The sequence below is a fragment of the Aedes albopictus genome, chromosome 1 (genome assembly GCF_035046485.1).
Source record: "Aedes albopictus strain Foshan chromosome 1, AalbF5, whole genome shotgun sequence".
NCBI lineage: Eukaryota > Metazoa > Arthropoda > Insecta > Diptera > Culicidae > Aedes > Aedes albopictus.
The window spans coordinates 161519801-161533694 of NC_085136.1; the positions used below are offsets into that span (position 1 = coordinate 161519801).

The 13894-nt window shown below is 47.1% G+C and overlaps 2 protein-coding genes across 2 annotated transcripts; both read left to right on the top strand.

Moving 5' to 3' along the window:
* The first annotated feature begins 517 nt into the window (after positions 1-517).
* On the top strand, positions 518-2796 carry LOC134289689 (uncharacterized). The gene is made up of 2 exons (XM_062855965.1): positions 518-1719; positions 1902-2796. The coding sequence occupies exons 1-2, from the start codon at positions 518-520 to the stop codon at positions 2794-2796; spliced, it is 2097 nt and encodes a 698-aa protein (XP_062711949.1).
* A 1-nt stretch (position 2797) lies between these two features.
* LOC134289690 (uncharacterized) lies at positions 2798-5317 on the top strand. The gene has a single exon (XM_062855968.1). It carries the CDS (start codon positions 2798-2800, stop codon positions 5315-5317), a length of 2520 nt encoding a protein of 839 aa, XP_062711952.1.
* The last annotated feature ends 8577 nt before the right edge of the window (positions 5318-13894 follow it).

The window sequence follows — 13894 nt, forward strand, 5'->3', positions numbered from 1 at the left end:
TGAAAGGCTCATTAGCCACCAAACTTGCAGTCTTTGATGAAAGAGCTGAAAGGCGGCCCGGTTCACCTGGTGCTCCGCCGGCACATGCTCCTTTTGTTCGCCTCCCTGAACTTAAAATTCCAGAGTTCAGTGGAGATTACGATGAGTGGATGAATTTTCACGACCTTTTCACCACTCTCATCCACACTAATGGCCAACTTTCGGCAGTACAGAAGTTTCAGTACTTGAAAACTGTACTGAAAGGTGATGCTTTGCGACTCGTGCAATCTCTCGCAGTCTCCGCGGCAAACTATGCTATAGGGCACTTGCTGGCTTTGTTTAGTGTGCCCAACAGACCCATTTGATTTTGCTGTGAAACGTTTCGTAACGCAATTCTCATTACAAAGCGTTACCAGCAAAATCAAAGGGTCTGTTGGGCACACTAAACAAAGCCAGCAAGTGCCCTATTGCGTGGGACTTGCTAAAAAAGCGGTTCGACAACAAAAACTTCCTCATCAAGCAACATTTTTCGGCATTAATGTCCACTCCATCTGTGCGCAAAGAGTCTTCGTCTGCGCTGTGCAACCTTGCGGACGAGTTCGACAAGCACGTGAGCGTGCTCAATAAATTAGAAGATCCCAGAGAGCATTGGAATTCGTTCCTAGTTGAACTGCTCAGCAGCAAACTTGACCCGTTGACGCAAAAGGAGTGGGAGAATCAGTTTCAGGAGAATGTGCGGCCAGTGTATGCTGACCTGGTTGCCTTCATCCAAAAACGTTCTCGCATTTTGCAGTCAATTACGCTCTCCCAACCTTCGCCTTCTACGAGTAAATCCGAACCGAAGCATGAGTCCAAACCCTCTCGGCCGAAAACCACGTTGTACCACTCAGCCAACAGTGATAGCACTCAAAAGTGCAGTTTGTGTAAGCAATCGCACACACTATCGCAGTGCGATGAATTTAGGAAGCTAACGCCTCAAAAACGCTTCGAGTTGGCTAAACGGCAAGGACTTTGTCTAAATTGCCTAAAATCATCTCATATGATGAAAAATTGCTCAGCTGGTTCGTGTCGTACCTGCAATAAACGTCACCACACACTTTTGCATTTGAACTCGCAGTCTGTCAGCAATACAGAGTCCCACGATAAATCTGTGGCAGCACAGGTTGGCCAATGTCAGCAATCCTCACAATCGGCCACGGTCGTCGAATCGCCGTCGTCGGTGCCGTGCATTGTCGATCAATGTCACGGGGTCCCTCGGGTTACGGGACAGGCCTCGTCGCCGTCGGATAGGCCAACCAATCGTTCGTTATCGTCCGTTTCGTCGCCGGTTCCCCCGGTTATACCGTCAAGCTTAGCTCAAAGCTCCTCGCAAGTGACGAACTGCCAAACCGTCACACCCAATCACTCTTTCGTATCGAAAGCATGTATCTCGTCAGTATTCATGCTTACTGCCTACGTGAAAGTCCAACACGTGGATGGCACTCATATTCTCGCTCGCGCCTTGCTGGATTGTGCATCCGAAGCCAATTTCGTAACTCAATCTCTCGCTCAACGGCTTTGTTTGAAACGCACACCAGCCAATATCGATGTGTACGGTATCAGTCAAACAGTAAAACAAGTGAAGCACAAAACGATCATTACTGTATCGTCGCGCTACGGTTCGTACACAAGTAGCATGGAATTTCTAATTTTGCCCACATTGACTAGAGTCCTACCCACTGCAACTGTCGACATTTCGAAGTGGGTCATTCCTCGCCACCTTCCCCTTGCTGATCCTAAATTCAACATTGCGCATGATATCGACCTCATCATCGGTATCAAAAACTTCTTCTCGATTCTGGAGAACGATCAAATCTCCGTTGGAAATGGCTTGCCAGTGCTTCGCAAAACAGTTTTCGGTTATGTTGTCGCCGGTGAAGCAGAACAACCTGCGCCCCCTCCGTCGTCTGCAACGTGTCATCGATCGACAACCTGGAGTCGATGGTTCACAAGTTTTGGGAGGTGGAGAGTTTTGAGAAGGGAAAGGCGCTCTCGTTGGAGGAGCTATACTGCGAGAATCATTTCCGAAAGACACACTATAGAGCTTCTGACGGTCGGTACGTGGTTCGTTTGCCGATGCGTGGGGAGATGCTTGACTCGTTGGGAGAGTCGTTCAGAATCGCCGAGCGGCGGTTTTCGGCAATCGAGAGGAAGCTGTCGTCTGACCCACAACTACACGCAGAGTACTCTAAGTTCATGGATGAGTACCTATCGTTGGGGCACATGGAGGAAATCAAGCCTGATTTATCTCCGTCCACCCCGCACTTCTATCTTCCTCACCACGCAATTCAGCGGCCCGACAGCACCACCACGAAGACACGCGTGGTATTCGACGCTTCGTGTCGCGGCAGCAACAACATTTCGCTGAACGATCTCTGCTATGTTGGTCCCACCGTTCAACCGCCCCTCATCGCTACACTCGTCAACTTTCGCATTCCTCGTTTTGCGGTGAGTGCGGATGCTGAGAAAATGTACCGGCAAGTGTGGGTTCACCCGGATGACTCTTTGCTGCAACTGATCCTGTTTCGGGAGAATCCAGCCGAGGAATTGAAGACCTATCGGCTGAAAACGGTGACGTATGGGACTGCCCCTGCACCGTATCTCGCTACACGCGTTCTGAATCAGCTCGCCGAGGACGAAGCCGACAAGTACCCTCTCGCTGCTCCAAAGGTTGGAAAATGTTTCTACGTTGATGATTATTTCTCGGGGGACGACAACGAACAACGCTTGGTGGAAACGAACCATCAGCTAATCGAGCTGCTACGTTCAGGTGGATAACATGCGAAAATGGAGTAGCAATAGTCCCACTGTGCTCTCCCAAATTCCGGAATCGCTTCGGGACGCTCGAACAGAACTCGATATCAGCCAATCTGACTCGGTGAAAGCTCTTGGACTTCTTTGGCACCCACAGTCAGATGAATTTAGCTTCAACGTTCCCGATCTCACGTCTTCTGAGCCAATCACAAAGCGTTTGGTTCTTTCTGAGATGTCACGCCTTTTCGACCCGATGGGATTAGTCGGGGCATCTATCGTTGGTGTAAAAATATTTTTGCAAGCACTGTGGTTCGAAAACTTTAACTGGGACGACGTTTTGCCGGAGAAATATCAAGAGTGGTGGATCCAGTTCCGCAACGAGATTGCAACGCTATCTTCGCTTCGAATTCCACGTCGCATTCTCATCGAAGACTATCGAGCCGCAGAATTTCACGTCTTTTCAGAAGCTTCCGAACATGCGTACGGCTGCTGCATGTACGTCAAATCTATAAGCTCTACTGGGGAACAGCAATGCAACCTGGTGATAGCGAAATCGCGTATCAGTCCACTTCGTAATTTGTCTATTCCTCGTCTCGAATTGTGTGCGGCAGTTCTCGGCGCTCAATTGGCCGATTTCGTATTGGATTCGACGAAGCTGGCTTTCCCGGTTACATTTTGGACCGATTCATCGATCGTTCTTCATTGGATAGCTTCGTCTTCTACGCCGTGGAAGGTGTTCGTTTCGAATCGGATTGCCGAAATTCATCGGCTGACAGGAGGAAGTATAAGGCGGCACGTCCCGACGGAGCTGAACCCTGCGGACAAAATCTCGAGGGGAGTCTCTCCGTCTCTCTTGAAGGAAGATTCGCTCTGGTGGCATGGTCCCCCCTACCTTCGGGAAAATTCGGATACTTGGCCGGAGAACTGCATCAAACTAACACCACTACATAAAGAAGCTCGGAAAACCGAATCCAAACAGGTCGTTTCAGTCGTAGTCACTCACCATGATACGATTGATCTCATAGAACAGCATTCATCGCTCTCCCATCTGCAACGCAAAGTCGCATGGCTGCGGCGGTTTGCTAATAACTGCCGCACTAAACCACCGGAAAGGCGCGAATTTGGTCCACTTTCGCATATGGAACTGGAACACGCGCTGATGGAGCTCGTCAGGCAAACGCAGCAGGTCTATTTTTCGGCGGAAATCGAATTCCTTAAGAAGTACAAGGGGACTATCCGTAAAGCATTTTCGTTCAAATCTCCTCTAAAAACCCTCTACCCGTTCTTAGATTCGAATGGGTTGCTGCGCATTACTGGTCGGCTGCAGCATCTCGATATTTCTTACGATACCAAACACCCATTGGTATTGCCTCAAAAGGCCCACCTGACAACGCTCATCGTAAGAGCAACGCACCTCCGAATGTTACATGCTGGACCACAACTTCTCTTGTCGACGTTGCGCCAGCGCTACTCGCCAGTGCGAGGCCGCGATCTTGCCAAAAAAGCTGTTCGGGAGTGCATTACCTGCTTTCGCTGCCGTCCCAGAAATGTCTGTCAAATCATGGGACCATTACCTGCAGTGCGAGTTACGCCGTCGCACGCGTTCACCCACTGTGGCGTCGATTATTGTGGGCCGTTTTCGGTATCGATTCCGAATCGTCGCGGTCCGTCGGTCAAGATACATGTCGCGATTTTCGTATGTATGTCGTCGAAAGCGGTACACATCGACATGGTGTACAACCTCACGTCCGACGCGTTCGTGAACGCATTAAAGCGTCTCGTCGGTCGTCGCGGTCGTGTCTCCGATATATACTGCGACAACGCACGAACTTTCGTCGGAGCAAATCGTATGCTCGAAGAGAATCGGAAGCAATTCGACGCGATGCACCGATCGCGTGAACTGCACTCGTTTTGTGCGGAAGCTGGAATCACCTTCCACTTTAATCCAGCCCGTTCACCCCACTGCGGCGGCCTCTGGGAGGCTTCCGTCAAGACCTTCAAGTACCACCTGTACCGTGTCATGAAGGATACGGTACTCAACACGGATGACTTCAACACCCTGATCATTCAGATCGAGGGGATAATGAACTCTCGCCCACTATGTCCGATGTCGTCGGACCCCGGAGACGTCGTTGCCTTGACGCCAGGGCACTTGCTCGTGGGAGAACCACTTTGCTCTCTCCCCGAGCCCGATTTATGCAATACTCCCATTAATCGTCTCAATTCATTCCAGAAAATGCAACGAAGCCTCCAGCATTTCTGGAAAGCTTGGTCGCGAGATTACGTGGCTCAATTACAGGACCGCAAGAAGTGGCCAACTGTCCATCCGGACATCGAGGTAGGAACGTTGATACTCCTTAAAGATGATAACGCACCTCCGATGCGCTGGAATCTCGGTCGGATCGAAGAGGTATTCCCCGGTAAGGATGGACACGTTCGTGTAGTTCAGGTTCGAACTGCACACGGGAGCTACCGACGAGCAATCACCGAAGTGTTTCCACTTCCCATCGAGGATCCCTCCTCCCAGCAGCCTACCACCCACTGAGCATGGAGACGCTTGGTGTTTTGTTGAAAACGGGCTTTCAACGGGGCCCGGCATGTTGGCAATCATACTTTTTTAAAATTAAATGAATTTGAATTACAAACTATTGTACCTAATTACATATGCGTGCAAAAGCACTCACGGAGAGCCAAATGAAATGTACTCAGAGAGTAGGGAGAACAATTCCGATCGGTACCGTGCCGATCGTGCTAGCGCGATTTGGAGGTAGATATAGGTTCTTTGGCTCTGATCATTTTTAGTATAGTTTCGATACTGGTCAAATACAGACGTGGAGGTCCAACAAACCTACCCTCGAGTTAGTTGTATTTCGAATTTTATCGAATAAACATATTCGACCCAACTCGAGTGTTTCTCTTTCCGCGAGTGCAAAGAAAGACCGTAGAGTTTGTTAGAAAGTGGTGTCCCTCCCCACGTGTTCACCGGTAAAACGTGATCGCCGTTCCACAGTGGTTTGCTGCTTATGTTCCTGTTGTTGCTGGTGGCCGTTAGTCTCTCGGCCGTGTTCTCGTCGACGTAGCCAGGTTTGCCTACACCTGTAGAATACCAGGAAGAATTCCTATGGGATCTCAGAAGGTATATCTGAAAGATTCCCGGAAGCTTCTAAACTCTTGACGGATGGACGTCAGATGATTGAAAAGTGGAGGCAACCGAGGAAATTACTGCGTTAGTGCAGCAGAGGACGAAAATGATCAAACTCCCATGATGAGGGAAACTAAGGATACCATTCACCAGCGCAAAACCAACAAAATAGCTGGTAAAAATGATATTGTAGCCGAACTCATCCATCAAGATGAGCCCAAAAAAGTTGGTAACCTACCTGTAACCGGTTGATAGTCAGGATCTGTGAAATCAAACAGCTACCGTAGGAGTAGAAGAAAGAGGTAATCTGTGAGTGTGAAGAATTGGCCTAAGTTAAAATTCACGAATAAAAAGAAAATAAAAAAGGTAATAAGTGACCATTCACAAGAAATACGACTTATACTTGGAATGTAAGGATTTCAGATCGATCACCATTTTGGATGTCGCCCCCAAAAGGCTATTCTAGATCATTTTCGGTCGTCTGTCACCAAAACAAATGAGTTCATCGGAAGTCATCAAGACAATTCCATCGGCGACCGGTCGACAACGCTTCAGATCTTCCCGTTCGCAAAGCATCTCCTGTTCATGAAATTCAAGGCGACATACGATTGACCGCACAGAGCTAAAACCGAGGCCGATAACGGCTTTCGTGGGGATCTAACTAGACTGATACAAGCAACGATGGTATACAAGTCTGCTTAAGAGTTTCGTGTGAACTATCCAGTGCATTTAGATCTCGTCGAGGAGTGTGACAAGATATCGGTATCGAACATGACAAGAGCTTTCTAGGTCTCACGGTGTAAAAATTTTGATTATTATCGAACTTTCATGTACCTCGGATTTTTCTTCATAGATTGTTAGAATTTCGGCTATAATGTATAAATGCAAAATTTGAAAATATTCTATCGGGGAAAATTTGAGTTACCTGAGTTTTTGGCTATTTTCTATACTAAAAATCAATAATTACTATTTTAGCCCAAAAAACGTCCCATACAAAATGTATGGAAAAATTTTCGCCGATGAAATATTTTCTAGTTTTCCGATTATGAATATATAGCCCAAATACTAATCATTTTCGAAGAAAAATCTGAGGTACATGAATGTTCGATAATAATTGAAATTTTGACACCGTGGGTCTAGGATGTAACGTAACGATAGACGGGCATACCTTCGAGGTAGATGAGGAATTAGCTTGCCTTGGATCTTTACTGACGGTGTTGACAACATTGTAAATCGTGAAATATGAAGGCGCATTATCAGTGGAAGTCGGGACACTACGGACTCCAGAAGAAACTGCGTTTGAAAAAGATTCATTCCCACGTTAAATGCACCATGTACAAAACACTAATAAGACCGGTAGTTCTCTACGGATGGGCTGCAAAACGGTGAATCGATAAGGAGAGCGTCCAATATAGCTCTGGTCCTCACAAGTTCCTACCTCATGCTTCCACGGGTCAAGCGATGACAAAGACCGCCAGCTAAGAGTTGTGTGCTTAGCTGGTAGTGCAGCCTGGGCACTGTTGTCCTTCTGACTTCAGCTAGATTGAGGAGGTACGATCCGAGTGTTCACCAAGGAGGTGCGGCTCAAACAGCGTCTGTTCTGGCATCCAGCGGCTGAGTAAGAAACGCTGCACCGCGCCCAGCTAGATCCAAGATAGTAGCCCCATCAGCGTGGTCGTCCCAGTGTTGGTTGGGACGTTAAACAGAACTGGCACGATGGCCCTCCGGCGAGACAGGAGTGTTGGCGTAGGCCCAATAAGCCACCCGTAAAAATCCCCATTGCGAATAACATAGGAGAAAATACGACTCGATACAATCGGCAAAGACCCACGCGACGAAATAAGGACTACGATTGGAAACTTGGAACATGGAATTGTAAGTCACTAGGTTTCGCAGGATGTGACAGGATAATCTAAGACGAACTACATCCCCGCAACTTCGACATCGTGGCGTTGCCGGAACTTTGTTGGACTGGACAGAAAGTGTGGAAAAGCGGGCATCGAGAGGCTACCTTTTACCAAAGCTGTGGCACCACCAATGAACTGGGAACAGGATTTATAGTGTTGGGCAAGATGCGACAACGTGTGATCGGGTGGCAGCCGATCACCGCAAGGACAGGGATGTTTTCGATCACCTGGCAATCAATTGACTCATTTGTCCATAACTCAGTTCCGAAACCTAATATTGAAATGTGGTGTTCGGCAAAGTTGTAGATTAGGGTTTTTTTTTTTGAAATTATCACCAAGAACGCTATATTCTAACTCTTATATATACGGCGCTAGAGCACTAGTACCACCTACTCATACTAAACGATCGAAAAATCCGATCGTTTAGTATGAGTAGGTGGTACTAACACTTTTACGTAGTAAATATTAGAGTTAGAATATGGCGTCCTTGGTGATAATTGTAGAAAAAATACTAATCTACAACTTTGCCGAACACCACATTTCAATATTAGGTTTTCGAACTGAGTTATGGACAAATGAGTCAAACGATTGCCAGGTGAACGAAAACATCCTTGTGCAAGGATGAGCATGTTGAGAGTTAAGGGCCGTTTCTTCAACTACAGCATCATCAACGTCCACTGCCCACACGATGGGAGACCCGATGACGAGAAAGAAGCGTTCTACGCGCAGTTAGAGCCGCGTGACGTGAAAATCGTTATCGGCGACATGAACGCGCAGGTAGGAAGGGAGGAAATGTACAGACCGGTAATCGGGCGAAACAGCCTGCACGCCGTATCGAATGATAACGGCCAGCGATGTGTAAACTTTGCAGCCTCCCGTGGTATGGTAGTCCGAAGCACCTTTTTCCCCCGCAAAGATATCCACAAAGCCACCTGGAGATCACCCGACTATCAAACAGAAAACCAAATCGACCACGTTCTAATCGACGGTAAATTCTTCTCGGATATAACCAACGTCCGCACATACCGCAGTGCGAATATAGATTCGGATCACTACTTAGTCGCTGTATGCATGCGCTCAAAATTTCCGACAGTTATCACCACGCGTCGAAGTCGAACGCCGCGGCTCAACATCGAGCAACTTCGTAACGTAGAGGTGGGTCAAGACTACGCGCAGCAGTTAGCAGTGGTCCTACCAACGGAAGAGTAGCTTGGCGCAGCTACACTTGAAGATGGCTGGAGGGACATCCGATCCGCCATAGGTAGTACCTCGGCTACAGCACTAGGCTTCGCGACTCCGAATCACAGAAACGATTGGTACGACGGCGAATGTGAACAGTTGAAAAACGAGAAGAATGCAGCATGGGCGAGAATGCTGCAACACCCTACGAGAGCGAATGAGGCACGTTACAAACAGGCGCGGAACAGGCAGAACTCAGTGTTCCGGATGAAGAAGCGCCAGCAGGAAGAACGAGATCGCGAAGCGATGGAAGAGCTGTACCGCGCTAAGGACACACGAAAGTTCTACGAGAAGCTGAACCGCTCGGGCAGAGGCTTTGTGCCACAAGCCGACATGTGCCGAGATAATCACGAAGATATTCTCACGAGCGAGCGTGAGGTGGTCGAGAGGTGGCGACAGCACTACGATGAGCACCTTAATGGCGACGTTGCAAGTACCGAAGGTGGCGTGGTAACAGATCTTGGAGTATGTGCACAGGACGAAAGACTTCCGGCCCCTGACCTCCAAGAGATTGAGGAGGAGGTTGGCCGGTTGAAAAACAACAAAGCCGCTGGAGCAGATCAACTGCCAAGCGAGCTTCTAAATAACAGTGGAGAAACACTGTTTAGAGCACTACACTGGGTCATTACCAAGATTTGGGATGAGGAAGTATTACCGGAGGAATGGATGGAAGGTATCGTGTGTCCCATCTACAAAAAGGGCGACAAGTTGGATTGCGGGAACTACCGCGCGATCACACTACTGAGCGCTGCCTACAAGATACTCTCTCAAATTTTATGCCGCCGTCTATCACCGATTGCAAGAGAGTTTGTGGGGCAATATCAGGCTGGATTTATTGGTGAACGCGCTACAACGGACCAGATGTTCGCCATCCGCCAGGTGTTGCAGAAATGCCGAGAATACAACGTGCCCACACATCACTTGTTCATCGATTTCAAATCGGCGTATGCACGAATTCGGATTCCCGGATAAACTGATACGATTGATCAAGGCGACGATGGATCGAGTGATGTGCGTAGTTCGAGTATCAGGGACACTCTCGAGTCCTTTCGAATCTCGCAGAGGGTTACGGCAAGGTGATGGTCTTTCGTGCTTGCTGTTCAACATTGCTTTAGGCGGTGTAATAAGGAGAGCGGGGATAAACACGAGTGGGACGATGTTCACGAAGTCCGTTCAGCTGCTTGGTTTCGCCGATGATATTGATATTATTGCTCGTAAATTTGAGACGATGGCGGAAACGTACATCCGACTAAAAAGTGAAGCCAGGCGAATCGGATTGATCATTAATGTGTCGAAGACAAAGTACATGATGGCCAAGTAACACACTTGTCATCGAAGAGTCACGGCGGCGCAGGATTTTGTTGCACAGAAGTCACTGTGACTTACTTCTAGCAAGTAACTGTTTATTTGTTAGAAGTAAGTCACGGCGACTTCTGCGCAACAAAAACCTGCGCCGCCGTGACTCTTCGATGACAAGTGTGTTACTTGGGTGGCAAAGGGCTCCAGGGAGGAATCACCGCGCCCGCCACCCCGAATTCATATCGACGGTGATGAAATCGAGGCGGTTGAAGAATTCGTGTACTTGGGCTCACTGGTGACCGCCGACAACGACACCAGCAGAGAAATTCAAAGGCGCATTGTGGCAGGAAATCGTTCTTACTTTGGACTCCGCAGAACTCGACGATCGAATAAAGATCGCCGGAACACGAAGCTAACCATCTACAAAACGCTGATTAGACCGGTCGTCTTCTATGGGCACGAAACATGGACCCATGCAGAGGACCAACGCGCCCTTGGAGTTTTCGAACGGAAGGTGTTGCGTACCATCTACGGCGGAGTGCAGATGGAAGACGGGACTTGGAGAAGGCGAATGAACCACGAGCTGCATCAGCTGCTGAAACAACCAACCATCGTCCATACCGCGAAAATCGGTAGGCTACGGTGGGCGGGTCACGTCATCAGGATGTCGGATAGCAACCCGACTAAAATGGTTCTCGAGAACCATCCGACCGGTACAAGAAGACGTGGAGCGCAGCGAGCTAGGTGGGTCGACCAAGTGGAGGACGATCTGCGGACCCTACGCAGAGTGCGGAACTGGAAACAAACAGCCATGGACCGAGTGGAATGGAGGCGGCTACTATGTACAGCAAAGGCCACCCCGGCCTTAGCCTGATCGGTAAGGTAAGGTAAGTTCTCTACGGATACGAGGCATGGACCATCATGAGAATGGTGTGTTGGAAAAGGATAACCACGAGTTGGCTGCAATCTACGGCGAACCCAAAACCGGAAGCATACGGCGGGCAGGGCATTTTGCAAGAATGCCGCACCACAGTCATGCGAAGTAAATGTTCGCTACTGATTCGATTGGCACAAGAAGGCGTGAAACGCAGGGATCACAATGGATGGACCATTGTGATGTCGCGAGCATTGGATGTGACCAACGATGAAGAGTGTCAGCCAAGAACCGAGTATTGTGGCGCTCTATTCTTGATTATGCGTTATCCTCATAACTAAGAGGATTATAAACCCGATCAACCAATTTGGTAATGATAAACTAGCATAAGAAAATCGAGTTAAATATTGCTTCTGTGGACTTCGAAATGGGTACGTATGTGTCATAGGATGCAAACACATAATTGGAATTAAGCGGAACAGCAGAGTTGGATGTTAAATTCAACCCCAGATAAGCTACTTGCATTCATAATAAAGATTATGATGTTTCCTTGTGCAATTTAAATTTGTTACCGTTAAAGGTATGTCGTTATTTGGGTTCCTTCTCATTCCGGAATACACGGAAATGAGTATGCAGACACCCTTGCAAAAGAAGGTACTACACAAGGGGAACAATTTCATCGACCAATAGAACCACAGGATTTTCACACCGTCATAAAGGATACTACAATGCAAATTTGGCAAAACCAATGGAATCATAGCAATCTCGGTAGATTTTGCTACAGTATTCTTCCTAACGTAAAACGTAAACCCTGGTTTTCAGAAATGAATTCCGATCGAAAATTCATCAAAAACATGTCCAGAATCATATCTAACCATTATACCTTGAATGCGCATCTTTTCAGAATTAAAATCACTCAATCCAACGTTTGTGAATGCGGAGAAGACTACGAACATTTTGATCACGTCCTCTGGCACTGCAGAAAATATACGGATCCCAGAACGCTTATGCAGGATGAAATGTTGCGAATCGGAAGACCTCTACAATCACCTATAAGAGATATTATTGGGATGATGGATGTTCAAGTTATGCAAATAGTCAATAATTTTGTAATCCGTGCAAAAATTAGGTTATAATATTACGTGTTTCCGTAGTGTATTTGTATTAGTACTTTAGATTGTTTTCTTTTTTCTTTCAAAATTGATATGTCGGCTAAAAGATGGTTTGTAATTACCTAAATTGCCTAATAAATAGTGGGTGGTGTGCCCACAAATTAATTAAAAAAAAAGGTATGTCGTTTTAAATTTTGAGCAAAACATGCAATAGAGCTTATAGTGAAAATCCATCTTGGTGAATATTTTCTAGAGATGATAAGAAAGTTTCTAGTAATTGCGGTATTGCAGATTTTGCAGTCACGTGTGGAGCAATCGACATAAAAAATAAGTTCAGCCTGGCAATTTCATACTACCTACAAAACCGTTTCTGATTCAACGCCACCCCCACTACCGGTAACGGAAGAGACAATCGCAAATTCCGAGATCGTCACGATTTGATTTCAGCATGTAATCAAATACTCTTCATCTGTCAGGTCGGTCCGTTCGATTCAGTCCTTTTGATGCAGACAGCAACCACCCACCAACAACCCAGTAAATGCAATCACCCCCGTCTAGATCTACATTTTGCAATAGCGAATGTGCCGCTAGTCGTCCAGTAGGTAGGTATCAATTGGTGATAGCAATTTGTGGATGACTGGACGGACAGCTAGGTAGGTACGTATCTCGTTGAACGTGTAAAAGTCAAACGTGGTTGGACCAGTTACAATGTTACTGTGATTGAAGCAGAACTGTCTTACTTTGGAAAAGTGGTTGCAACATGTGGCATGTGTAGTTGGTTTGCATATAGCTTAGTAAAAAATGTTAATACAGTATTCGGTGATAAAACAGTACCTTAAAACCAGTTTTCTTCCAAAATGAAAGAAATATACAAATGAAAAGCAAAAAATACTAAACTCTAAAAACACAACGTTGAGTAGCATGACCAATAGTCCTTTGCTACTTCGTTTATCTAGTGCGTTTATAGTGCGTGTGCCATCGTTTAAAATGTTCTGGCGATAATTTCCATGTCGTTTGCAATGCACCCAAATTGGCCTAATATCGCGAAAACCGTACCTCGGTTGTTGAGGCTAACTCGTCACATAAGATCACATTACACCTTCCAGGGTGATGTTGAAGAGTAAACCCAGTTTTGTCGATGATCCTTGATGCTGTCTTGAAATCGATGAACAGGTTCTTTGGGTATCGGTATTCGCGGAATTTTTGGATGATCTCCCATGCGGTAAAGATATGATCCGTTGTCGACCGGCCGTCGGTGAAGCCGGCTTGATAATGCTAGAGTTATGAACTCATTTGCTTTATATGACAGGTGACCGAAGATAATCTATGATAGTACTTCATAGGCGGCATTCAAAATGGTACCCAGCGCTGCAGTTTTCACATTCTAATGGTGGACTTTCTTGTGAAAGGGACAGATTAACTCTTCCTTCCACTCCTGCGGAAGCTGTACGGTTTCCCAGATCATTCTTAGGAGACAGGTGGCAAACTTTCCAAGGCCCATCTAGACGAGTTTCACTGCAATACCACGCAAACCAGCTACTTTATTGGT

What these genes read in the sequence shown, in the direction of transcription:
- LOC134289690 (XM_062855968.1), top strand. Translation starts at nt 2,798, where the DNA reads ATGCGAAAATGGAGTAGCAATAGTCCCACTGTGCTCTCCCAAATTCCG.
- LOC134289689 (XM_062855965.1), top strand. Translation starts at nt 518, where the DNA reads ATGTCCACTCCATCTGTGCGCAAAGAGTCTTCGTCTGCGCTGTGCAAC. An exon ending in GCAACTGTCGACATTTCGAA is followed by an intron (nt 1,720 to 1,901) that starts GTGGGTCATTCC and finishes CCGGTGAAGCAG; the next exon opens with AACAACCTGCGCCCCCTCCG.